We start from the raw sequence: 25307 nt of genomic DNA, 5'->3' as shown, positions 1-25307 counted from the left end.
GATCAAATTCCTCATCTTCACAGATCATTCCGACTACTGGTCCATTGGTGTGAGTAGGCAGAGGATTGTTCATCATATTATGTGCTTCTTCATCCCTAAGCACTATTGTCTTGACGTCGATGAGGTCTTCCACTGCTCTCTTAAGAGTCCAACAATGTTCTGTATCATGACCCACTGCTCCAGAGTGGTATTCACATCTAGAATTAGCCCGGTGCGAAGGGGACTCAGGGCTTGGCCGGTTCGGGGCTACTGGCTGCAGTAGACCTAGCCTGACTAGCTTTTAGAACAAGCTCTAGTATGATTCACCAACAGGGGTGAACTGATTCCTTTTGGGGAGGCTCTTTTTTTTTTTTTTTCATATCTTGATTTCTTTTTCTTTCTCTTATTGTTGTTTTTCGCTCTTTGTTTTTTCTCTGTTATTTTTTGTCACTCTTTTCTTTCTTTTTCACTCAATTATTTTTCTTTTTTTCGGTTTATTTTTTTACTCAATTTGTTTATGGCTATGATCGAATCCGATGGGGATTGCCTACGTATCATGACGTCGCATGAATCAGATCATTACGTAGTTCAGGGAGATCGGGAATAGACTGACCCATTTTTCTTTTCTTTTTTCTTTTTTTATATAAAGACCTTTAAATATTATTTTTTTGAGTTTTTTTTTATTTATGGAATTTTGAATTTTTCTTATTTTTATTTTTAAAAAGAAGGAATTATAAAGAATGAAGAAAATATTTTGGATTTTGATTTGAAATTATTTTTGTTTTTTTGAATGAAAGACTTTAGAAAAGAAGGAAATTTTTTTTGGATATATATATATATATATATATATTTAGATTTTTTAAGGAAAGAATTCTAAAGAGGGAATCAAGGAAAGGGAAAATATATATATATTTTTTTAAATTGGGGCCGGAACCGATGAGGTTTGCCTACATATCTCACATCCGATGAGAATCAGACCCGCGTAGTTCGGTCGGTTTTGACACAACAGGGAAAACATGTTTTTTTTACTCATTTTGAAATGACTTTTCTTTTTCTCTTTTTTTTTTTCAAAATTTCGGCAGAGTTTCTAGATTTTTCAAATACCGAAATTCTTGGAAATCGGATAAATTTTCTTTCTCCTATTTCTCACTTCTGCCTTTTCTCAATTTTCTGTATTTATTCTAGCAGTCGGTCAACATGCAAATTAGTTAAAACAAAATGCACAAATAACACGTAGGATGCATCATGATGGTCTTTTATTTTTGGGTACACCTGTCCTAGACGGACCCAACCCCTGTGTTGAGTCCCCAAAGTCAAATGCACGTGATTCAAACAAATGTTCCTACTAGGGATCCGGCATGAGGCTATGTTATTCAAGGTTTAAAATTCTGGGGGGGGGGGGAGAGAGGGGTTAGACAAGGCTTACCCAAGCGGACAGCTCGAGCCGAGGTGGGGGAAACGTACCAGGAGCACGGAAGTCTACCCGGCCTAGTTACTGATCCAGCCTTGTTCTATTTGGTATGACCTCTAACAGAATAGTGGGCCACGCGCACGTATGCACCATAAATTTAGAAGACTCAGAAGGGAGGCGTAAGAAGGCAGTTTATATAGTTCAAATAATATCAAAGCGGTAAATGAACGGCGATTAGCACACTAGGCCCATAGATATAGTAATATCAACAATCAAGAAAGCCAAGTATAGATCACATTACAAGTTCGAATTCTGAACCCTGAACCAAAAGTTCTCGGTTATTTTCCCAAGCAGATTCGACAGAGCTTTCACACCCCTTTTATACCCCCCCAAAAGATATGTATATGGATTGTTGTGGGTTAAAGAGTTTTTTCAATTAAAATGACAAATTTGAATAAGGATTATTTTATTTATAGAGCCGCCACTTGAAATTGATTTTTTGGGTGTTTCAAGTCACCATTTATTTGAATCCATATTTAATGGAAGATTTGACTCTTTTATTATTGGTGTGCGAAAACAAAGTCCGGGTAAGGAATTCTATTGACTGGGAAGAAGGTGTAAGGTATTCCCCAAGTCCCTTGATTGCAGCACGGTCGCTTTATTGACTACAACTTGGCTTGAATTAATTTTGGATAAACTGTGATTTATTGATTTTCATGTTTTATCTATCCGCTTTTAATTATTCAAATATGGACTTATCTTTCAAACGAATCACGTGTGTGAATCCGTTTTGTTTATTATGCCAAAATCTTGTCATGCGTACGTGTACACAATTAATAGCATTTTATTATTAAGATTGTTTTGGCCAAAGTTAACACATACTTCGGTTTTATTTTTTTGAAAATCACAATTATGCCACGCGAACGTATACATAATCGCGATAAACTAATTAAAGGCGTGCCTAAAGCACTCTATCGGTGTTCATTATTCTTCCTATATTTTTGAGATTATTGTAAGGTCATGAATTATGGAATTACTTGTGGAAGAAGTGTATGATTTTATATATTTGAATAAATAAACCATCATCTACCAATACCCTACAATCCAACAATTGAAGCCCAAATTTATTAGGGTCCAAATCTTTCTAACTTTAAAGCAAGTTTGAATACCATATTTCGAGAAACATGATTAAGTATATAGCATTTAAATACTAATTTACATTATTATTTATAAATTTTAAAGGCAAATAAATAAAATCACATGAAATAAGATTAAAAGAATAGAGGAAAGAATAAACCTTAAATGCAAAATTTTTAATTAAATGAGTTTCCAAGAACAGGTACAGTAACTCAGACAAATATCGAACAAGCATAAGCGAAGAAGAACATCAAAGCAAGTGAACGGAGCTCTAACGGAATCCTCGACCTCGACTATTGACTTCACTTTTTGGCGTGTAAAAAGGGATGTTATGAACTATTTTTGTTGGGTTTTGGTTGATGAATAGCTAGGTGTTTCGAAAAGAAAAGACGAAGAAAGAATGACACGAGTAGAAATTTTCTTAGCATAGAAGAAGAAAACAAAATTCTCTCAATTCCCTCCTCTCTTTTTTTCTTCTCTTTCTCTCCCTCTTTTCACCCCACCTTTCTTTCTTTGTTTAGGAAAAGGGGAGTCTTCTCTTCACCCGCTAGTCAGTCAAACAGCAAAAAGGGTTTGATTTCTTTTCAATTTCTGCTTTTCAATTTTTGTTGATAACCATCCCTCTTGGAAGACAGTAAATATAGAAAAGGGGACTAAGTTTCTTTCCAAGTTGTCTCCCTCTCCCGCTGAAATCCTAGATCTGGTTCACTATCGGAGCCTGAAAATCCCGGTAAGCTCCATTTTATTATCTGGGTTTTGCTCAAACTCGGATTTTTGTTATCTAGATTTTGCTCAAAATCGAATTTTTTGTTATCTGGTTTGTGCTCAAAATTGAATTTTCTCTTCTGGGTTTTGCTCAAAATCGAATTTTGTTATCTTGGTTTTGCTCAAAATCGAATTGTGGTATTTGGGTTTTGCTCAAAATTGAATTTTGGTATTTGGGCTTTGCTCAAAATCGAATTTTGATATTAGGGTTTTTGCCCAAAATCATTTTTTTTCTTCAGGTATAGTAGCTTTTTAAAATATTTTCTCACTTGTTTTCCTTTTGTTCATTCCAGATTTGATTTATTTTTCCCTTTTTACATATATTTTTAATGTTTCATTGTGTTAGTGTGAAGATCTGTCTCTGATATTTATGTTAGTTTTATGTTTATGTTTTGGTGTAAATGTGTGCTATATATTGTGTTCTATTGTTAAAATAATTTTTTTAAAGCTTTTTGTTGTTATAATATTTTTGTTTCAATATCAATTTTGTGCCTGTTTTATGTTAGTTTATTAAAGTTTGACTTTTCAGGCTTCATTTAACTTTTTGCTGATATTTTGAAAAAAAAAAGGAGTTTTATAGTTTACTTGTTGTTCTGGAAATAACACTTTATGCACCAGTTACCTGTATTACTTTCCGGTGACCCTTCTGGTTTTGCTTTTTCCGGCGACCCTTCTGGTTTTGTTTTTTCCGGCAACCCCCGCTCCATCTTCTCCTTCCTCTCTCTCTCTTTCCCTTTCTCTCTCCCCCTCCCTTGTGTGTGTGTGGGTGCATCTGTTTCTTTGGACAGGTGCAGCATCTTCCCGGCGAGGACAGACTATTTTCCGGTGTGTTCAGATTGCCGGCAAGTTTCGTAAATTCCGGCGACTTCCGAACAGCTTTCCGGTGGGACACAGCAGGACTTGCCAGTGCTCTTGAGCAAATCCGGCACGCTTCAGGAAAACTTGCTCCGGGTTCTTTCGTTCTATATCTGGTACTCGTGGTATCGGTATTTTTATTGTATTATTTCTGCTCGCGGGAGTTGGTACCTCCCGTTTTCCAGTTTTCCTTTGTTGTGTGAGTTAAATTGCTGACATCTTACCTCGTGCTAGTTTATTTACCGTATTAGTATGCCTGTTGTTGCAACTTATATTCTTCTAGTTTGGTCTGTTGCCTTGTATGATAATGATTCCCCTTACTCTGCCGTAGGTAGAGTGGCTGTGGTCTGGGATGGTCGAGTGAGGTCATGTCCTCGGGGGGAACGGGGGGTGGGGCGGGAGGTAGGGCAGGGTTTAGGGAGTGGGGATGGAGGCAAGGGAGGTAAAGGGAACAAGGGTGTATGTAGGTTGAGAATTGGGTCATGAAACGTAGGTACATTGACGGGTAAATCTATAGAGTTGGTGAAGATCCTCCAGAAGAGGAGGGTCAATATAGCGTATGTCCATGAGACAAGGTGGGTAGGGTCGAGGGCGAGGGACGTGGATAGGTATAAACTTTGGTACTCAGGAGTCCAGAAAGGTAAGAATGGAGTGGGCATCTTGGTGGATAGGGAACTTAGAGAGTCTGTGGTTGAGGTTAGACGAGTGAATGATAGATTGATGACTATGCGCTGCATGTGGGCCTAGATGAGGAGGTTAAACGGTGCTTCTCGGAAGGGTAAGATGAAATTGTGCGCCAGGTTTCGCCTGCTGAGAAACTATTCATATGAGGGTATTTCAATGGGCATATTGGGTCGACCGCAGGTGGTTATGGCGAGGTGCATGGAGGCTTCGATTTTGGGGAGAGGAACAGAGGAGGTACATCGTTGTTGGACTTCGCTAAGGCTTTTGGGTTGGTGATTGCGAACTCTAGCTTTCGGAAGAGGGAGGGGCATTTGGTTACTTTTCAAAATGTGGTGGCGAAGACCCATATTGACTATCTTCTCCTTAGGAGGTGTGATAGAGGGTTGTGCAAGGATTGCAATGTGATTTCGGGTGAGATACTCGCGACGCAGCATAGGCTCTTGGTGATGGACGTTGGTATTATGTTAAAGAGGAGGAAAAGGTCTACTCGAGGAAGACCGAGAATCAGGTGGGGAGCCTTAACTAAGGAAAAAGCCCAAGCGTTGAAGGGGCGGTTGTCGGCTCTGGGAGCTTGGAGGAGCAGTGATGACGCGAGCACTATATGGTCAGCGAAAACAGACTGTATTAGGGAGGCTCCGAGAGAGGTGTTAGGGGTCTCGACGGACATCTCTAGTGGGCACAAATGAGACTGGTGGTGGAATGAAGTGACCCAAGGTAAAGTGGAAGCCAAGAAGGCGGCGTACCTGAAGTTAGTGGGGAGCATAGGTGAGGATGAGAGGCGAGTGTGCATGGAGAGGTATAAGGCAGCTAGGAAGGAGGCTAAGCTGGCGGTCACAGAGGCTAAGACTGCGGCTTATGGTCGTATGTACGAGGAATTGGGGGAAAAAGGCGGGGAGAAGAAGTTATTATGGCTGGCCAAGTTGAGAGAGAGGAAGGCTCAGGATTTGGACCAAGTGAGATGCATCAAGGACGAAGATGGTAGAGTTTTGATGGAAGATGCCGAGATTAGGAGGAGATGGCAGGCTTACTTTCATAAACTTCTGAATGAAGAAGGGGATCGGGATATTGTACTAGGCGAATTGGAGCATTCCGAGAGTCACCGTGACTTTGGGTACTGCAGGCGTATCGAGGTTGAGGAGGTCGTGGGAGCTATGCGTAAGATGAGTAGGGGCAGAGCGACCAGGCCAGATGAGATTCCGGTGGAATTTTGGAAGTGTGTGGGGAGAGCAGGTTTGGAGTGGTTGACTGTTGTGGTGATACTAATATTTACTAATATTGTCTCCCTTTGCTTTGCATCTTTCTTCTGGATTTCATTGTGTTCCTATTTATCCTATGATTGTTGTTGTGATACTAATATTGTCTCCCCTTTTTGTCCTTTTGTCTTTTTGTTTTTGAGCCGAGGGTCTTTCGGAAACAGCCTCTCTACTCCTTCGGGGTAAGGGTAAGGTCTGCGTACACACTATCCTCCCCAGACCCCATTAGTGGAATTTTACTGGGTTATTGTTGTTGTTGTTTATTTTTTAATTAAAAAAAATTCCCAATTCCCATTTTTCTTCTTTTAACAAAAATAATAATTCCCCACTTTCCTTTACTTTTATTTTTTAATTTCTCACTTTTTTTACTTTACTCTTTTTCTATTTTCCACTTATTTTACTTTTTTTTAATTTAAAATTTCTACTTTTTTTTTAAAATTTTAGCTACCTTTACTTTTATTTTTTAATTCCAACTTCTTTTACTTTTTAATTTTTTAAATTTCCACATTCTTTTACTTTTATTTTTTTTAATTTTCCACTTTCTTTTACTTTTTTTAAAAAATAATTTTCACCTATTTTTACTTTTACTTTTTTTATTCCATACTTTTAATTTTCTTATTATTTTATTCCCATCCGAAAATTAAAAAATATATTTATTTTTTTTCGTTTTTTAAAATTTATTTTATTTTAAAATAAAGATAAAAAATAAAAAAATACTAGTAGTAATAATTTGACCTTTTAAATTATTTTTAATTCTTACTCTATATTAAAAAAATGTAACATAGCTAATATATATATATATATTAAAAAAATATATATATTAAATTTCTAAAAATATTTACATAGTAAAAGGTGATAAAAATTCAAATATAGTAAAAAATTAGGTGCTTACAATTTGTATAAATGCAATCGGAGCAAGTTCAAATGCATGAAGAACATATTTACCGAAAGAAGCAATAGCGGATCCACAAGAAGTTTTGTGAGTACCCATTGCCTTTGATCAAACTTAATAGATTTACATAGGTAATTATAATTTTTTTAAGATAAGTATTGAGTGAGCACCCATTACTAAATTTATTTTTCCTCTTCTTTCGATATTTTTACCCGTAAGTACCCATTATTTTAAAATTTTGGATCCACCACTAAAAAAAAGTATGATCACCTCAATAAGATATCATGATGCCTTCGTTGTCATAAACGTATTATGATACTAGTGCGATTATATAACTTTTTGATATTTGTGGTTTTTAAATAAATCATACTAATATTTATATGGCTATAATATTTTTTTTATTAAGGGTAAAATAATTTAAAATTTAAAATTATTCTATAGTATAAAATATATCTATTGTTTTGGAATTATATAATAAAAATAATGTAACATAAAATGAGGGGGAGGGCTACTATGCGAAAGACCAATAGCTCAAGTGAAGTGGTTTAAAAGCCGTTTTGATTAAAAAACTTGTCAAATCCAGCCTTATATAGTTGATCTTATCGGTGTCACAAACGGTTCGATCATTGAATCAGCCAATCAAATTCGAGAATAAAAGATCCAACGGTCCTTAGAGTCTCAAACACGTCAACTCAATTTTACACACTGTCACTCGTAACTCAGTAATCGGAAACTCGTAACGCAGATCATTCAATCAGCTAAACCCTTAGCAGATCACACACGAAAACTCAGTGCAAAATCTCTGTTACAATCGCCGGCCGGAAGATCGGACGACGAAAATGTTGCCGCCGGAGCTCCATCCGCGGACGTTCCGTCCGTACATCTCCGCTTCAACTAGTGCTCCGTCTCTCCCCACCTCCTTCGACGGCATTTACAGTCCCGAACGAAACCCTAACGGTGGTAGCAGCAGCAGCTCCCTGAACAGTAGATCTCTACGAAGCTCTCGATTCTCGCCGTCGGCGTTCGTTCACAACGCTCGAATCGCTGTCGCGTTAGTTCCTTGCGCTGCTTTCCTTCTTGACCTTGGCGGCACTCCCGTCGTCGCTACGCTCACATTAGGTCTCATGATAGCTTACATCCTCGATTCACTCAATTTCAAGTCCGGTTCGTTTTTCGCCGTATGGTTTTCACTCATCGCCTCTCAATTTGCTTTCTTCTTCAGCTCATCACTGTTCGGAACTTTCAATTCGATCATTCTCGGCCTATCCGCTGTATCAGTTTGTAGTTTAGCGAATTTCTTAATCGGTGTGTGGGTATCGCTTCAGTTCAAGTGGATTCAAATTGAATATCCAACGATTGTGCTTGCTCTCGAGCGGCTATTGTTCGCTTGTTGTCCGATTATTGCTTCTACAGTTTTTACCTGGGCAACTGTCTCTGCAGTTGGTATGGTTAATGCTGCTTATTATCTTATGGTGTTTAACTGCATTTTCTATTGGCTTTTTTCGGTGCCTCGTTTATCGTCGTTTAAACTGAAGCAAGAAGTGAGTTACCACGGTGGTAGGGTTCCAGATGAAAATTTTATCCTTGGGCAGCTTGAGAGTTGTGTGCATACGTTGAATCTCTTGTTTTTCCCTCTTTTGTTTCATATTGCATCGCATTACTCGGTTATATTTGTCTCTGCGGCTTCTATTTGTGATCTGTTTCTGCTTTTCTTCATTCCTTTCTTGTTTCAACTGTATGCCTCGACGAGAGGGGGGTTATGGTGGGTGACGAAGAATGAGCATCAGTTGCAGAGCATTCGCGTGGTGAATGGAGCTATTGCTTTGTTTGTTGTTGTCATTTGTTTGGAGGTTAGGGTTGTGTTCCATTCGTTTGGACGATACATTCAAGTGCCACCGCCGTTGAATTACCTGCTTGTCACTATAACTATGCTGGGAGGGGCAGCTGCAGCTGGTGCTTATGCTCTTGGTATGGTTTCTGATGCTTTTAGCTCACTAGGATTCACTGCTTCAGCTGTCATTGTAAGTTCTGCTGGAGCGATCGTGGTGGGGTTTCCTGTTCTGGTATGTATTGGCATGTTTTTGATCTTCTTAAATTTACTTTTCTGTTATTCTTTCCATTTCCATGCTGCGCTTTTGTTATTTGACCTTTTCTATTATTGACTAGTGAAGTTAGCTTGCATTTACCCCTTTCAACATGGTGAACCCATTGTAGTTTCAGAAAATTGTTTGTTGAAGGACCCGGTACCTGTGCTGGTGGGAAAGCAGGTAGCCTGTGGAATAGTCGAGGTGCACACAAGCTAGGTTGGATACCACCTGTCACCAAAAAAAGAATCACTTTGCCTTAATCTAAAGCTAATTTGGTTGTTGACAATAAATTCTTAAACTTTGCTAACTTTGAGAAAATGATACGTAATGTGAGATAAACATGAAATATCCAAAGAAATTCAAGGGAAGATGTTTTTTTAATAGAGGTAAGTGAAGATGCTTAAAGAATGTATGTATAGAAGATTGGGTGTTGTTTGTAGAAAACCTTATATGTTTGTAAGTTTTTTATTTTTTGGTATAAAATAAGGTTATTCACGATAAGGTGGGTGTGGCCTCTATTGAGGACAAGATGTGGGAAGAGCGACTTAGGTGGTTTGGTCATGTGAGGAGGAGGAGCGCAGACGTCCCGGTGAGGAGGTGTGAGAGGTTGACATTGCAGGGCCTACAGAGAGGTAGAGGTAAGCCAAAGAAGAGGTGATTAGGCAAGACATGGCGCAACTTCATCTGACCGAGGACATGACCCTTGATAGGAAGGTTTGGAGGTCGAGAATTAGGGTAGTAGAGTAGGTAGTGCAGAGTGTTCATAACATTAGTATTGGCACACGGTCTCGTTTTCTGTTGGTAGTAGGTTTTTATGACTAACCGTTGTTTTCTTTCATTGTTGATCACTTTATTGTCTTGTTGTTTTATTCTGCTTTTATATGGCTTTTTGATACTGTCCCTTTTTGCCTATATTTTCATCAATGTGGTATTTATAATATCCTGAGCCGAGGGTCTATTGAAAACAACCTCTCTATCCTCACAAGGTAGGGGTAAGGTCTGCGTACACACTACCCTCCCCAAATCCCACGGTGTGGGATAATACGGGGTATGTTGCTGTTGTTGTTGGTATACTTCCTGTATACGGGTGTTTTTGTGCCCAAATATGTTGATAATATTATTACTTCATAAAAAAAAAAAGGTTTTATGTGGCCTATGTCTTGGTCAATCCATAATGACCAGGATATTAAGGCTTGTGACTGCATTTGGTGTCTAGTTGCACTAGTGTTGTGAAACAGAATTGCAGCATTATTGGAGAGTCACTTGAGGGAAGTCATTCCTTTTCTTTTCTCCCCTAGAATTGCGGCGCTGTGGCATATCCGCTGTGCATTTAAAACCAAATTGATGAATGTTAAGTGAAACCAAAAAATTTTATTTTAAAAAAAAGGAAAACCTCCAGTTCACTGATTAGTGGCAGATACAACTCTATGGCAGTACTGGATATAATTGAACCCAATGTTAATTCTGTGAGCTTGAAATGAAAAGGTAAGCAAAAATTTTGGCGAATTATTGTTGCATATCCTTGTGGTGCCGTGAAAGAAAATTAAATCTATTTTCCTTGTGGAATCTTTGCCATTAAATATTAAAAATGGATATTCGAAAAATTTAACACATTGAAACAGCATAAAGCTTGAATGTGTCGGAGAAGCTCTCAGGCATTAGACCACATTTTAGTGCTCCATACATTTGATTTTGTTTAACCAATGAAAAACTAAAAAGAATATTTGACATATGTCAATGATCTTTTTTCAATATGCAGTTTGTTCCACTCCCAGCAGTAGCAGGATTTTATTTGGCTCGTTTCTTCGCGAGGAAGAGTATCTCGTCATACTTTGCTTTTGTTGTGCTTGGAAGCTTGATGGTTATATGGTTCGTAATGCACAATTACTGGGATCTAAACATTTGGATGTCGGGCATGCCTTTAAAATCCTTCTGCAAGCTCATTGTTGGTAGTGTTATCCTAGCAATGGCCATTCCTGGTTTAGCTATTCTCCCAGCGCAATTTCGCTTTCTGACCGAGATTGGTTTGATTGGCCATGCTTTGCTGCTATGCTATATTGAGAATTGTTTCTTTAGTTACTCTAGCGTTTACTATTATGGGTTGGAGGATGATGTGATGTACCCAAGTTATATGGTAGTCATAACTACTTTTGTTGGTTTGGCGGTTGTGAGGAGACTTTCCGTGGACAACCGCATTGGATCAAAGGCTGTTTGGATTCTAACTTGCCTATACTCCTCAAAGCTGGCTGTGCTTTTTATCACATCAAAGGGAGTTTTGTGGGTGTCAGCTATCCTCCTGCTGGCTGTTTCTCCTCCCCTGCTTCTTTACAGGTATCTCCCTGGTCCAGCTTGATGTTATCTGCAACACCCCCCCCCCCCCCCCCCCACCAACCAAAAAAAAAAAACGAAATTCACCAGCACTAAAAAGATTGTGTTCCTTCTTCCAGATTCCTAATTTGTTTATCTTGCAGGGATAAGTCAAGAACTGCCTCAAAAATGAAACCTTGGCAAGGTTATGCTCATGCTGCTGTTGTTGCTTTATCAGTTTGGTTCTGTCGTGAAACAGTCTTTGAAGCTCTTCAATGGTGGCATGGTAGACCTCCTTCTGATGGTTTGCTTTTAGGCTCCTGCTTCTTCTTGACGGGATTGGCTTGCGTCCCGATTGTTGCACTTCACTTTTCACATGTTATGGTATTCCCCCCAACTTATTTGTTGTTGTATTTGATGCTTTCTTTTTAATAGAATTGTTGATGATTAGAACAGTGATTGTTAATAGATAAAATTTTTTACTCTAAAAGGAAATGTGCTAACATGTTGATTTTCTGTTCTGAACCCTCCTCTTAATGAGAAAGATAATTCATTTACTATAATTACAGATATCCAGAATAATTAAGTGTTTATACATCTGGGATTGGGATGGAATAATGTGAATCTTCAAATCAAGACTGTTTGCTTACGCGTATCCACTCTCTGTTAGTTTGCTACACCTTATTTGGGAAGTCTAGTTCATGTTATCTTTTGCTCTTAACTGTTCTTTAAACATTTCATGGTCATAGAATAGGGATACTTATATTACAAACGCGTGGAAGTGCAACATCCTGATAAGTATCTTCTTGTTTTGTGTAAAGAACCACTTTTCTGGTTGCTTTAGTGGGAGGTCTTGACTGGATGCAACTAATTAGGAGCTTTTTCTTTTTATCTTGCAGTCTGCAAAGAGATGCTTGGTGCTGGTGGTTGCAACAGGTTTGTTGTTTATCCTAATGCAGCCGCCAATCCCCTTGTCGTGGACTTACCACTCGGACATAATCAAAGCTGCTCGTCAATCTGCTGATGACATTTCTATTTATGGCTTCTTCGCATCAAAGTCTACGTGGCCCTCATGGTTGCTTATTGTTGCAATACTGCTCACCCTGGCATCTGTTACTTCCACCATCCCCATTAAATACGTCGTTGAATTGAGGACATTTTATGCCATTGCTATAGGCATTTCTCTTGGAATTTACATATCAGCAGAATATTTTCTCCAGGCTGCAATCCTCCACGTTCTCATTGTTGTCACCATGGTCTGTGCTTCAGTATTTGTTGTTTTCACTCACTTCCCATCTGCTTCAAGCACAAAGCTTCTGCCATGGGTATTTGCACTTCTTGTGGCTCTCTTTCCTGTGACATATTTATTGGAGGGCCAGGTCAGAATAAACAAAACCATCCTTGGAGATAGTGCAGTGCAGGATATGGGAGAAGAAGACAGCAAACTGGCAACCCTTCTGGCCGTTGAAGGTGCAAGGACTTCCCTTCTTGGCTTATATGCTGCAATCTTTATGCTTATTGCACTTGAAGTAAAGTTTGAGCTTGCTTCACTGATGCGAGAAAAGGTAGTAGATAGGGGTGGAGTTAGACACAGCCATTCAGGTCAAAGTAGCTCTACTACTACTGTTCCCCCAAGATTAAGGTTCATGCAGCAACGCAAAGCCTCTGCTGTTCCAAGCTTTACAATCAAGAGAATGGCTGCTGAGGGTGCCTGGATGCCTGCTGTTGGTAATGTTGCTACGATCATGTGCTTTGCTATATGCCTGATCTTGAATGTCAATCTCACTGGTGGCTCAAACCGTGCTATTTTCTTCTTGGCACCTATCCTGCTGCTGCTTAATCAGGATTCTGACTTTGTTGCGGGTTTTGGGGACAAGCAAAGGTACTTCCCCGTTGTAGTTGTTATCTCCTCCTACTTGGTGTTAACTACCCTGTATAGCATATGGGAAAATGTATGGCACGGGAATGCAGGGTGGGGATTAGATGTGGGAGGTCCAGATTGGTTTTTCGCAGTCAAGAATTTGGCACTTCTCATTCTAACATTCCCAAGCCACATCCTTTTTAATCGCTTCGTGTGGAGCTACACAAAACAGGCTGAATCTATGCCGTTGCTGACAATACCTCTTAATTTGCCATCAGTTTTGATGACGGACATTATCAAGGTTAAGATATTGGGACTCCTTGGAGTTATATATTCTTTAGCCCAGTATCTGATCTCTAGACAACAATATATTTCAGGATTGAAGTACATTTAGTCGAACACAAAAATTTTGTACTATATGTTTTAGCAATTTTCAAGTGAGGAATGAAATTAAAGATTTTCTTGCCATTGAAAATTGTTCTGTTATTTATGGATTTTATGTGCCCTTGGTTTCTCTATGTTGCTATGGTTACGAGTTTGACCTCGTACGTGATTAATCAGTTGATGGCGTTAGAGAAAATCTTATTCTTGTGTAGCTCTTAATGTCTGGTGAAAATCTTGGTATTCTTCTGAGTTTTAGTAACATACCTGAAAGTACTTCCTAATGTTGTGTAGGTTTTTCTTTCGGGTTTTGTAGAAGTGTGAAGTTGTTAGATTTCTTGTTCTTGTAGTTGATAGTGTGAAAGAAGAGAAGTATGTTGTTATTGTTATAGCGCAATTGTAGATCTTGGAAGGCAAAAATGAAAAATATTGAGTCGGATAAAGATCGTTTGGCATATTTATTTTAGTGAAAACTCCTTGAAACTTGTTCGTCTTGATTATGTTTGCTTTCATTTGAAGCAGAAAAGTATGTTGTTGTTGTTATAAGGCAAGCATATGCTTGCTCTCACATATAGTGCAGCTCGGTGCACAAGGCATTCTGTCTTCACGCAAGGTTCGGAAAAGGACCGTACCCAAAGGTGTGATATACACAGCCTAACCTAATGCAAGCATTAATGACTGCTTTCATGGCTCAAACTCATAACTTATAGGTCATATAGAGATACTTTTATCGTTGCTCCAAGACTCCCCTACGCTTGATCCCACATATGCAAGTTCATAATCCTCAAGTACTTCTAATATCATGCCCTTTTTGAATAGGAAATCATGCTAAGTTAGAGAAAACTCAATTAGAGATATATTATTAGTTAAACTTGCGTGTACTAATATGCTCAATTTATAGCCCGTTTGGCCAAACTGTAAAAATCAGCTTATTTTGAGAAGCTCAAAAGTGCTTTTCTCAAGAGTGCTTTTGGTGAGAAGCAGTTTGTGTTTGACTGATTAATTTGAAAAGTACTTCTGAGCAGCAATTAGTTTTGGCCAAACTTAAAAAAACTGCTTTTAAGTATATTTTTCTCAAAAATGTTTTTCAAAAAAGTATTTTTGGAGAGAAGCTACTTTTTTCTGCTTCTCCAAAACTGCTCCTGCTTCTCTTCAAAAGCACTTTTTTTCCTTTCAAAAGCTTGACCAAACACCTTAATTTTAGAAAAGAAACACTTTTGACCAAGAAAAATTATTTTGGACTCAAAAGAAACTTGGCCAAATACGCTATTAGTTGCCTTATCCTTATGTCGATTATGTTAATTCTGTAACGTATATAGGAGATAATACTTAGCTAGATATCAAGGGCGGCCCAATGGTAAAGCAAGTCAAGCAATTGCTTGAGGCCCCCAAATTTCCCAAAATTTCTAATATTAAATAGTTGTATGTAATAATTTTTCTTTTAAAAATATTTAGTATATCAAAGAAAAAGTATATTTTTTCATGAAAAAGAATAATTTGGGACCGCTAGAGATATTGGGGTGAAAATAGCATGGGCTAGCCAGTTTTCGGACTGATAGTTGAAAAATAGCCAACGTTTGCAAAGTCATTGAAAAATAGTCACTATTTTGCTGCAACACGAAAAGTTCCAGCATAAACTTCACGTGTGTATTCTTACCTCATTTATACACCATCATCATTATCACATGGCCTACATTAATTTTACCACTTGCCTCTTTACACTCACAAGTTTATTGTCTCGTAAATCATTCTCTCAAATAAGATAGCATAAAGCAATTGCCAACACTCTTTTATTTCAAGATTTCCCCACGTTACATCTTTTGTTCTTAATTATATATTGTCTTTTTGTTTATTTATTAGAATATATATATATATATATATATATATATATATATATATATATCAACAAGAAAATATGAATTCGCATATTTAAAACACCAAAAAAGGAAGAGTTAAAACTTTAATACTTTCCCAAAAATGAGTTATTGGTAAATTTTTAGCGAACTATAAAAATTTTGAATCAGAAAATATGGAAGAATTTATGGTAGATGAACAAATCACTAACAAAATTGAGCTAGACGATAATGAAATCCAAGAAGAAGAAGAAGTTGGTGAGAAATCTATCGAAAATCAGAAAATTCTAAGAGAATGAAATAATATCCTAGAACATATATGATCCTAGTAAAAAGATCGATTATAATTAAAATATTAATAATTTTGTATCTCAAAAAGGTAGAAAAATAAATTTTAAATAAAATTTTACTAAATTATTTTTTGTAATGCCGAAAATTTAAGGCCCCTCGTTGAAGTATGGCTTTAGGCCCCAAATATCATTGGGCCGCCCATGTTGGATATTAACCATCTCTCAGCTTAAATCTATATAGTTATAGACTAGAATTCACATTCCTTGTTAACAAGCTTAGTTTCAAACCCACCCCCAATTCGGTACTAACACTACAACTATCTTCAATCAATTCATTCAATTTCGCACTACCTTCCGGTCGTTAATGACGGAAGGTAGACTTGTATTATTTGCTTTGTCCTAATAGAGTTTAAGACTAAATGGCTCGTTTGCTTACTTTACCTACTTGAAGAAAGAGAACAACTTTGTTTCATTTCCGGAATTATGGATTTATTGCAGCATTGGACGGGCTAGATTTGTTAGTTAATATCCTAAAAGATCAGTTGAGCTAACCTCAGAGGCGGACCTATGCATGATTGCATGTAGAAGAGGGGTCATCGGACCCTGTTAACTTCGGTAAATTTTTTGAATATATAAGTGTATATATTGTAAAAAGGATCGTATATTTTGCTTGGAATTTACTTAGATCAAAAGTACGAACGGGCACTGGTTGAGCAGTTCACTCATGTGCCCTGCCACCTTCAAATCCTGGGTCTACCTTTGTGTGAATGGATCTCGTACTAAACGAAATGACTTATAACAAAAATAAAAGAAAGTCAACCTATTCCTGAAATTGCGGTTAGTCTTGCTAACTCTTTAGTTGCCGCCATTTATAAATCCATCCAAATATAAAAGATGAAAAAAAACAAAATTGAGATATATAGAAATTAATGTTGAAATAAATCCTGGAGTTGTACTCTTTTTATAATTTTATTCTTATCGCGGTTAATGAATCTACATGTTTAGCTATTCAATCTCTCTACTCTTCCCTTCTCTGTTAGTTCTTGAGCACAAACATATCTATTTAATTCGCCTAAAATGATTTAAAAAACTTAAATCATTAAAAAATGATTTAGTTGACAGCTGAATTTTTAGAACATTAACAATTTCAAGAATATTACAAAATTAAGATCAAGCAATGCATATAAATATATCCTATATCTAGGAACTGAGTTTATCTCTTCTTCCTTTCTATTGCTACGCTATTGCTATGTCACTTGCAAGAATAGAACTTGTCAAACACAATGCTATAAACAATTGGAGAATGGATTTTTTTTCTTTTCTTCTTTGTTAAGGAACAACTATATTTTATATGGTTTGTTGACTGATAGTGGTAGTGATATTGGCAGACTTTGGCCCTTTCTCACTTTTTAGTACTACTCTTAACCAAACGTGCTTAACTTCGGAGTTCGGGATCTGATGCGTTAGAGCCCTTTCTCACTTTTTAGTACTACTCCCGACCAAACACGCTTAACTTTGGAGTTCTGATGGCATCTGATGCGTTAGTGCTGGTATGATCGGATTCAGGCTCGTTCTCACTTGGTCTGTCGGTTGTCTGAATCTCATCCTTCATTCTGTACTGATAACGATTTGCCGCGTAAAGAAAAGCAGCAAAATTGATGACACTCATGATTGTGAGGAGCCAATAGAAGTAATCAAATCTGCCAGTGTTTATATTCTGTGAAAGCCATGATTCTCGTCTTTCGCCTTTTCCCCTAGTGACAGACTTGACTATGGTGTTCAAAATGGAGGCTGCAAAGCAACCAAGACCACCAGCCACAGCAGCATAAGCTGAACCAATGCTTCTCATTGCATCAGGAGCTTCTTCATACAGGAATTCAAGTAATCCCACTATACAGAAAACTTCAGCTATCCCAATCAGGCAATACTGGATTAGTAACCAATAGGCACTGAGGTCAGGCATAGGAGTCAAAAAGCTAGCCTCGTACTCATGTTGTATCGCGTAAGTTCTCCGATACCTCTCAAAGACTCCAGCCCATGCCACCGAGAGGATTGAGACAGCCAAACCAATGCCAATGCGTTGTAGCTGAGAAGCACCGTGAGGGTTGCCAGTGATCCGCCTGGATATTGGAACGAACACGGAGTAATAGAGTGAGAGCAGTAGGAAAATGCTGAGGCCTGGAAATACTGGCATGCATGTGACAGGTAGTTTTAGATGTCCCATGTGAGTGTTCAATGTATACGCTTGTTGTACCGATAGAGTCAAGAACTCTGTTAAGATGACATTTATCATTATAGTGCATGATGGAATTGGAATAAGTTTCAGTAGGATTTTAACTTCCTCTACTTGAGTCACTGTGCAAAGCCGCCACGGATTTGTACCATCATCTTCCTTTAGCTGCAGAGCCGCTTTGTCCAAACATCTGCATTGAGCATACACATATAAAGAGCGTTGGACTGTGTTGAAGATATAGATAAGTAAATTATTGGAAAAGTTTCAACCCATAAGGGGGGAAAGTGCACAGATAATCATTATGAGGGATGCTATTCAAAGATTAACCAATATTTATTTTGTTTTGAAATTTTAAATTAAAAATCGTAACTTAAAGACAATTCAGGACATTTTTGTCCTGAAAAAATTGAACTGAAAAACTGAAATTCAGGACGCACTGGCTAATTCTTAAATAGCATTTCTACCCCCATAAGGGGATGGTCTTGAGTCCCACTAGGGAAAACCCATTAATTTAAGTGATTACTGTTACCCCTAGTTATCCTATATAAGTACACATACAGTGGACGGCTAAAGAGATATGGGATACATTATTTTCCCACGCTCACATCTCTACCACATACCATTAGATTTAGATTGTGATTCAAGGGGGTTGCTCCGACATAACGTACGACCACCACTGGCCAGTAACTCCAGTTGCGGTCTATTCCTGATCTTCCGCTCCCGCTACACGAAGAACAAGTTCTTCGTTTTACATTTACGCGCTATCTAATTTATTTAAATGTATGTGTTCCTTCATAAATTAAATGTCTCTAACAAACAACTTAAGCTTTGAGATGAGACGCTCACACAATTTAAAAGCATGGAAGAAGTGAAAAAAAAGGAGCAACTGTTGAATTTACCTGAAATCATCGGTATGAGCTATCTTGTTGCTTCCTTTGATAGCAGATCTTTTCCCTGGAAGCTCATACAAGCCCACAAACTCACTGCTTTGAAAGGAAGCGTTCCTCTTGCGGAAGGCAGCAACGAGGACTTGGGCCACACGCGTAAGAGGACTACCTCCGGGCAACCTATGCCTATACAAAGGGGTACCAGCAAAGAACAACATGTTGGACAGGCCCATTGCAATGGCCAAAGAACCAAAGGCAGCTCCCCATCCGTGTTTAATCTGAATATACACGACTGCAGTGAAGGCCACGATCGCCCCAACTGTGACCGACAGGTAGAAGAAGTTGAAAAACCTGTCCAGGTGTGACCTATAGTTCCTGCTTCTCTCATCAAATTGATCAGCCCCGAATGATGAAACACAAGGTCTTATCCCTGCTGCTCCAAACCCCGTCACATACAACACTGTGTAAAGGTACGTCATTTGCCAAGATTTAGCTGGCTCGCAGTTGCCTAGAAGAAGAGCAATCTGATCACACCCATCTTGATTTGGAACAAATACCTTCATCGTTGCTAATAACGTTATTCCTGTTAATCCCTACATAACCATAAAGTAGAGGAGAAAACAAACAAGTTAACCTTTTATCTTCTTCACTTGATTGAAGTGATCACTAGCAGTTGCAGATGCAAAACTTGAGGAATGAGTTCAATCGACCATAAATTTATATGTAAAAATCCTCAATATTAGCATAAATGTTATTAGCAAATCATTGATTACCGCAAGATAAATGGTGGTAAAGATGGCAATAGTCCAATATCTACCGAGGTAAGCATCAGCGATGAAACCACCAAGCACAGAGGATGCCTGTGATATACCTAAAAAATTGTTAACTGCATTGGCAGAGGAAGAGAAAGGGCGGTGCATAACGTAGAACATGAAGGCGACCATGTTGACAGATAGGCCAAAGTAAGCCATTCTTTCAGCCATTTCATTTCCAAATATGAACAATGCAGCTATCCAGCCACCCGTCTTGGACATATCGCGGATAGGCTTCCCATGTATGTTCACAGGAGTAGCTCCTCCTACTCCGCCACTGTAACCACGCCCCAAAGGTGTTCTCCTACTATCCGATTCAATGAAATAGATGCCCAACTTCTTCGATCCCCGTTTTCCTGAATCAGAATTATTCTCTCCCAATTGAACTTCAGGTGATTTGATTTCCCTTTCTTTACTTCCCATCCTTTCAACTCTACAAGTTCCCTCCCCTGCCTTCTTTCTTTATCACACACACTTCATACATATACACCAACACTGGAAACAAAAAGGAGAAAGTTGGTAAGGATTATTATGTCAAGATTAGGAAAGAGTTTGTTGAATAACATCCTACCAAGATTTCCTTCATTGCCTAGAGCCCAATGTATGCAAAATCGAATTCAGGATCTAGAGTCAGTTGTCTCAAAATGAGTGTGATTTTATTATATGTGTATATTTTAATTTTTTTGCAGCAGATGTATATAGTTCAAGATAAAAGCAATGTGTTCAGTTGAACTCATAGAATCCGCCCTAATTGCCATTTGAATGTACACATACACTCAGTGACGAAGCCAGGAAATTCCATAAGGGTGTTCAAAATTTGAACACCCTTTGCCAATGGGCTATGCAAGGGTATTCAAATTGTATTCTTTAACCAATAACAAGTATGTATTATTTTACCCTATACATAGTATAATTTCTCGGCGAAGGGTGTTTCGTTGACCACCCTTGACCATACATAGCTTCGCCCCTGCATACACTTATACTTGAGAGAAAACACCCAAATAGTGAAGATTTTGAATAGTTGTACATTTGCTTGAACCAAATATGCAGTAAGTAACATACCTTGATATTAGCAGATAGAAAAGAAACTCTGCTGAATACTTTGACCAACTTAGATGGGAGGAAAAAAAGGGTCCAAGTAGTGATAGCTTAGGAAAGTTGGGAAGTAGTAATAAATCCAAAGAGTGTAAAGGTCATATTTCAATACAGATAGGAAATTAAAGCAGAGAAGGATTAATATGTATTGCCAGTTTGCTAGGTAGCTAGGAAGTAAATGTACTTCTCCATCAATCCATTCATTGAGACTATATGTGAAAAAGATATACTCTTGGGGCTCGTTTGGTACGAGGGATAAGGAATAATTAATCTTGAGATTAAATTTAAGAAGAGTTTATCCCATGTTTGGTTGAGAGAAAATTGCGGTATAATTAATCCTGAGATTAGTTATCCCGGGATTGTAGTATTTTTTTATCCCCATGAAAATGTGAAATAACTAATTCCGAGATAACTAATCCCGGGATAACTAATCCTGGGATAACTTCTTTCCAACTAAACGACCCCTTAGAGTTTTGAGTGAGAGCCTACTACTTTCTACTCCACTATATTTCCTCCGTCTCAAATTATATGTCGTGTTTTTGTTTTACACGTGTCTTAAGAAAATAATAATTAGGAAGTATTTTTGACTATTTTTCCCTTATTCATGTCTTATTGGTATTTGTACAATCATAATATTACCCCATAATTGAAGTGTTTGTAATTTTCATGAACAATTACTACTAACGGTAAAATTAGAAAAAAATATTAAGTTTGTCTTGAACTTCTAAAATGACAAATAATTTGAGATAACTATTTTAGAAATCACGATAGATAATTTGAGACGTTGAGAGTATATTATAAACAGTATGAAAACATTAATACAAGTCCTATAAAATATCAAATATTCAAATATAAGTACGTGACACTGTATACATAATACGTCACAGTGGTATGTATAAGGAGAGATAGATTCAGGAATTGAATTTAATGCGTTCATTGTTTAAAGTTCTTAGCACTGAACATACTATACTTTTAAAGTTACGGGTTCAAAATTTAAAGCTAGTGATTCAGAATGAATATTAATACGTGATCTATTTTTATTTTTTTTGTACATATATACATAATTCGAGATGAAATCAATGAGTTTAGTTGGACCGTCCTGAATTTGCTTCTGCCGCTGAGGCGGAGCTAGCCTATTAGGAGCGGGTTTGACCAAACGCAATCATTTTTGCTTAAATACTGTATTTGTATTAGAAAATTTATTAAATATATATAAATATTTAATTTTCTATAGTAAATTCTGAACTCATAAAATTTAAAAACTGGTTCCGCCTCTACTCCGTTATATGTACATATAATACATCACAATGATATGTATATAAGAATAAGAATAAGAAAGGCGAAAAAAGTAGGAAAGAAAATTAAATGAGGGTATCTTCCAACTGCAGCCAACACATGGAACATTTATTTGTACCATTAATGAAGCCAAAAAATGTTAGTAATCAGTAAACAATAGTCCCACTCATTTATTGCCTTTTCTTCCAAATACAGATGGTAGTTCCCTGCTATCGGACTTTCAGCCCAGTGCTAAAGGCCCAATCAAGTTTTAAACGAGTCCGGAACCTAAATAACAACTACAGTCAACGCTCTTTATAACAATATCGTTTATTCGGATATTTTTTGGCTAAAGAATGACTGTTATACACCTATACCAACATTTGACGTTTAAATATTTTTTGGATGTTATAGAAAAAATTATCCAAAAATTAATTATTTTTCCTTTTTAGTGTTACGTATAAAAGATAAAAAAATATTCAAATTTAAAATCTTAAAAGATATGCATATTTCACTAGTTAAATATTGAAAAAAGTTAATACATTATTAATAAATTCATAACTAAATGTATAAAGATTTAAACTCAAACGCAGACATTTTAAAGCTACCTAAAAAAATAAATTTTTTCAAGATTGATGGAAGAACTTTGTAATTGTAGCTTGTTTAGTAGATTTCACTCTCTTAATAGTGATATAACACTTGAATTTTTGAAGACTCATGTCCAAATTTTTAACAAAAAGGTATCCAATAGCTTTCATTTGAAGACAATATAAGAGCTTAATAGTTAAATTTTCTATCTAAATATTCTTTGAAATTTGTCTAATGAAAAAAATATCATGTGTAAATCTTCAAATTTTATATCTTATGCAAGATAAAAACTTTGTTTAAAGGAAAAGATTATGTATATATTTTTAGAATTATTATTAGTAATTTTAAAAATTCTATATGGTTATTATAGAGGGGTAATTCTACAAAGAACGTTCTGTTATAAATATGAATATTGCGGTTATAGGTAAAATTCTGTTATAGAGAGGTAAAATATTACTTAAAAAAACCGTTCTAAGGAAAACTTGGCTTTTATAGTGAATGATTGTTATATAAGGATGCTGTTATAGGAAAATCTGACTGTATTTGAATTCAATAAATCAAAATAGATGAAAAACGAGTTGAGTATCATTTTATATATAGCACGTATTTTACATGCGCTAGTCGCCTCAATTTTAAAATTCTTTTCTTCCTTTAGAGCCCACATAGGTCCCAACAAAAAAGCTCGAATTTTATATTTTAATACACAAAACTTTTGTTGCAGAATAATTGTGTTCATCACTAAGATTATATGACTCATAGAATTAAGTATGTTGCAACTGCCGATAAAACAGTAAAAGGAAAAGAATAAAAGCTACAGCTAAGAAGATAAAACTAGGGCAAAGAGAATAATTTCAATTCATGATTCCAAACGAAGTGGGTACCAGGACATATATGTTTCCACTCTCCACTAAAAGACAAATCTAGTAACTAACTCTATGGGACTAAATGGAAATAAAAAGGATAATTACGTGGGTTCAATTGTAAACACCCAAAGGTATAAAATAAACTAATTGGGACTAAAGTGTATTACTCTGAAACTTATACCTCCTATCTATTTAACTGATTCTAACGGCTAGTTACAACGCCGCAAGCACCGCGTACAACCTTCATAATCCTCTTCTTTCTAATGCATATCAAAGTACAAATGTGATCTATCTAGTATTTATAATTAAAAGTAGAAGAAAAAGAAATCTCATTAAGCCAAGTGTCATAACTACAAAAAGCCAAGTGTCATTCACTACCAAAAATTCGCTTAAAACCGTCCGAAAAAACCGACCAAATTCGGTCGGTAATGGAAAATAACCGTTTGATAGAGCATACCGACCAAAGTCAGTCGGAAATTACTGACCAACTTCGGTCGGTATGCTCTACACGACCATCTGACAATTTAATTGACTAACCGACCAATATTGGTCAGAATATTATTTTAATAATTTAATTTTACCGACCAACGTTGGTCGGTGTGCTAAATTTAATAATTTTGGCTACCGACCAACTTTGATCGGTAAAGAAAAATAAATTAATCATATTATATTTTAATTACTAACCAACGTTGGTCGGTATTAGATTTTTTTTTAAATAAGTAAAATTTAACAGTACCAACCAACGTTGGTCGGTAATCTAGACATGGAAGCCAACTTACTCACCGAAGTTGGTCGGTAATGTTGAATTTCTGGGAATTGTATGCGCATTAACCGACCAACATTGGTCAGTATTTTATAATTTAATTTTTTTTAATTACCGACCGAGGTCGGTCGATTTTCTGGGAATAAATTTGGCAAAAAATACATGTTTTGGTAGTTACACCAACTGCCAAATAAAAAACATATATTTTCAGCATACCAATACCCCCAATTCACATCAAACAACCCCCAATTCACCACAAACAACCCCTAATTCACCACAAATCCAACTACATCCATATCCAACCAAACATCCAATTAATACTTTAAAACTAGCAAGTTCAATTAAATATCATAATTCATAACCAATCAAAAACTAAGTAATTACAACAATTTCAGAAATGTTCATTCTAATTCAAAACAAGTTCTATTAGTCTAGTTCAAAGTATATCAAAGTAGCCAAGGGGTATTTTCTACAATATCACCACTATTTGATGAACTTTCATCTACAAGACAGTAAGAACGGTCTTGTGGAGGACGTGCAGAACGATCATGAGATGACGGGAGGAACGATCACGTAGAGGTCGAGCCTCTGGCGATTACTCACGAGACCGGGGCAACGGAAAAGCTCTAGTAGAAAGGAGAGTTATGATATGAGCTTGCATACCAAGGAATTGAGCATCTCTAAGCCTTTATCTTTCCTTGGCCGCTTCTAGCTCGGATGTAAGCCTTGTCACCATCTCGTGCATAGCCGAGAGGCTCTTCCTATTAAGTGCCTCGCCCTGTGAGGAAGTCCCTATTCCTTGTATTCCACACCTGTAGCGATGGAATTTTTCTTAGAAAGCCCATATATCTTTCCCTTTTTTTTGGACCGCCAACAACCTCCAACCATATTCTTTTAGCATCCTTGTCCGAAGGTTGGGTTGGCTCGCCCGATTCACCAGCTGGCTGACTACGAATGAAGTCCTCCACGGTACTTTGGTAGCGACCCTACGTTATTTTAAATTAAATTAGTATATAAAAAAAATCTTATAAAAGTA

At 37.1% G+C, this 25307-nt stretch overlaps 2 protein-coding genes across 2 annotated transcripts; one reads left to right on the top strand and one right to left on the bottom strand.

Moving 5' to 3' along the window:
- Positions 1–7583: 7583 nt before the first annotated feature.
- On the top strand, positions 7584–13747 carry LOC104094462 (uncharacterized). Its single transcript, XM_009600398.4, has 4 exons — positions 7584–9039; positions 10823–11394; positions 11535–11754; positions 12270–13747. The coding sequence occupies exons 1-4, from the start codon at positions 7816–7818 to the stop codon at positions 13623–13625; spliced, it is 3372 nt and encodes a 1123-aa protein (XP_009598693.1). The 5' UTR covers positions 7584–7815; the 3' UTR covers positions 13626–13747.
- A 3118-nt stretch (positions 13748–16865) lies between these two features.
- LOC104094463 (protein NRT1/ PTR FAMILY 6.1) lies at positions 16866–20958 on the bottom strand. Its single transcript, XM_009600399.3, has 4 exons — positions 20750–20958; positions 19649–20182; positions 18888–19468; positions 16866–18178 (listed from the first exon to the last, which is right to left on the bottom strand). The coding sequence occupies exons 2-4, from the start codon at positions 20108–20110 to the stop codon at positions 17245–17247; spliced, it is 1977 nt and encodes a 658-aa protein (XP_009598694.1). The 5' UTR covers positions 20111–20182; positions 20750–20958; the 3' UTR covers positions 16866–17244.
- Positions 20959–25307: the final 4349 nt, after the last annotated feature.

The sequence above is a fragment of the Nicotiana tomentosiformis genome, chromosome 4, assembly GCF_000390325.3.
Source record: "Nicotiana tomentosiformis chromosome 4, ASM39032v3, whole genome shotgun sequence".
NCBI classification, from domain to species: Eukaryota; Viridiplantae; Streptophyta; class Magnoliopsida; order Solanales; family Solanaceae; genus Nicotiana; species Nicotiana tomentosiformis.
Note: the sequence above shows the minus strand (reverse complement) of the source record. Positions and strands in the feature narration are given on the sequence as shown.

Bases quoted from the DNA above. Each gene is read 5' to 3' on its own strand.
- LOC104094462 (XM_009600398.4), top strand. From the start codon at position 7,816: ATGTTGCCGCCGGAGCTCCATCCGCGGACGTTCCGTCCGTACATCTCC. The intron at 11,395-11,534 runs GTATCTCCCTGG...TTTATCTTGCAG, and splicing joins CCTCCCCTGCTTCTTTACAG to GGATAAGTCAAGAACTGCCT. The intron at 11,755-12,269 runs GTATTCCCCCCA...TTTATCTTGCAG, and splicing joins TTCACTTTTCACATGTTATG to TCTGCAAAGAGATGCTTGGT.
- LOC104094463 (XM_009600399.3), bottom strand. From the start codon at position 20,110: ATGGGAAGTAAAGAAAGGGAAATCAAATCACCTGAAGTTCAATTGGGA. The intron at 19,469-19,648 runs GTAATCAATGAT...ATGGTTATGTAG, and splicing joins TTACCACCATTTATCTTGCG to GGATTAACAGGAATAACGTT. The intron at 18,179-18,887 runs GTAAATTCAACA...TGCTCAATGCAG, and splicing joins GCTCATACCGATGATTTCAG to ATGTTTGGACAAAGCGGCTC.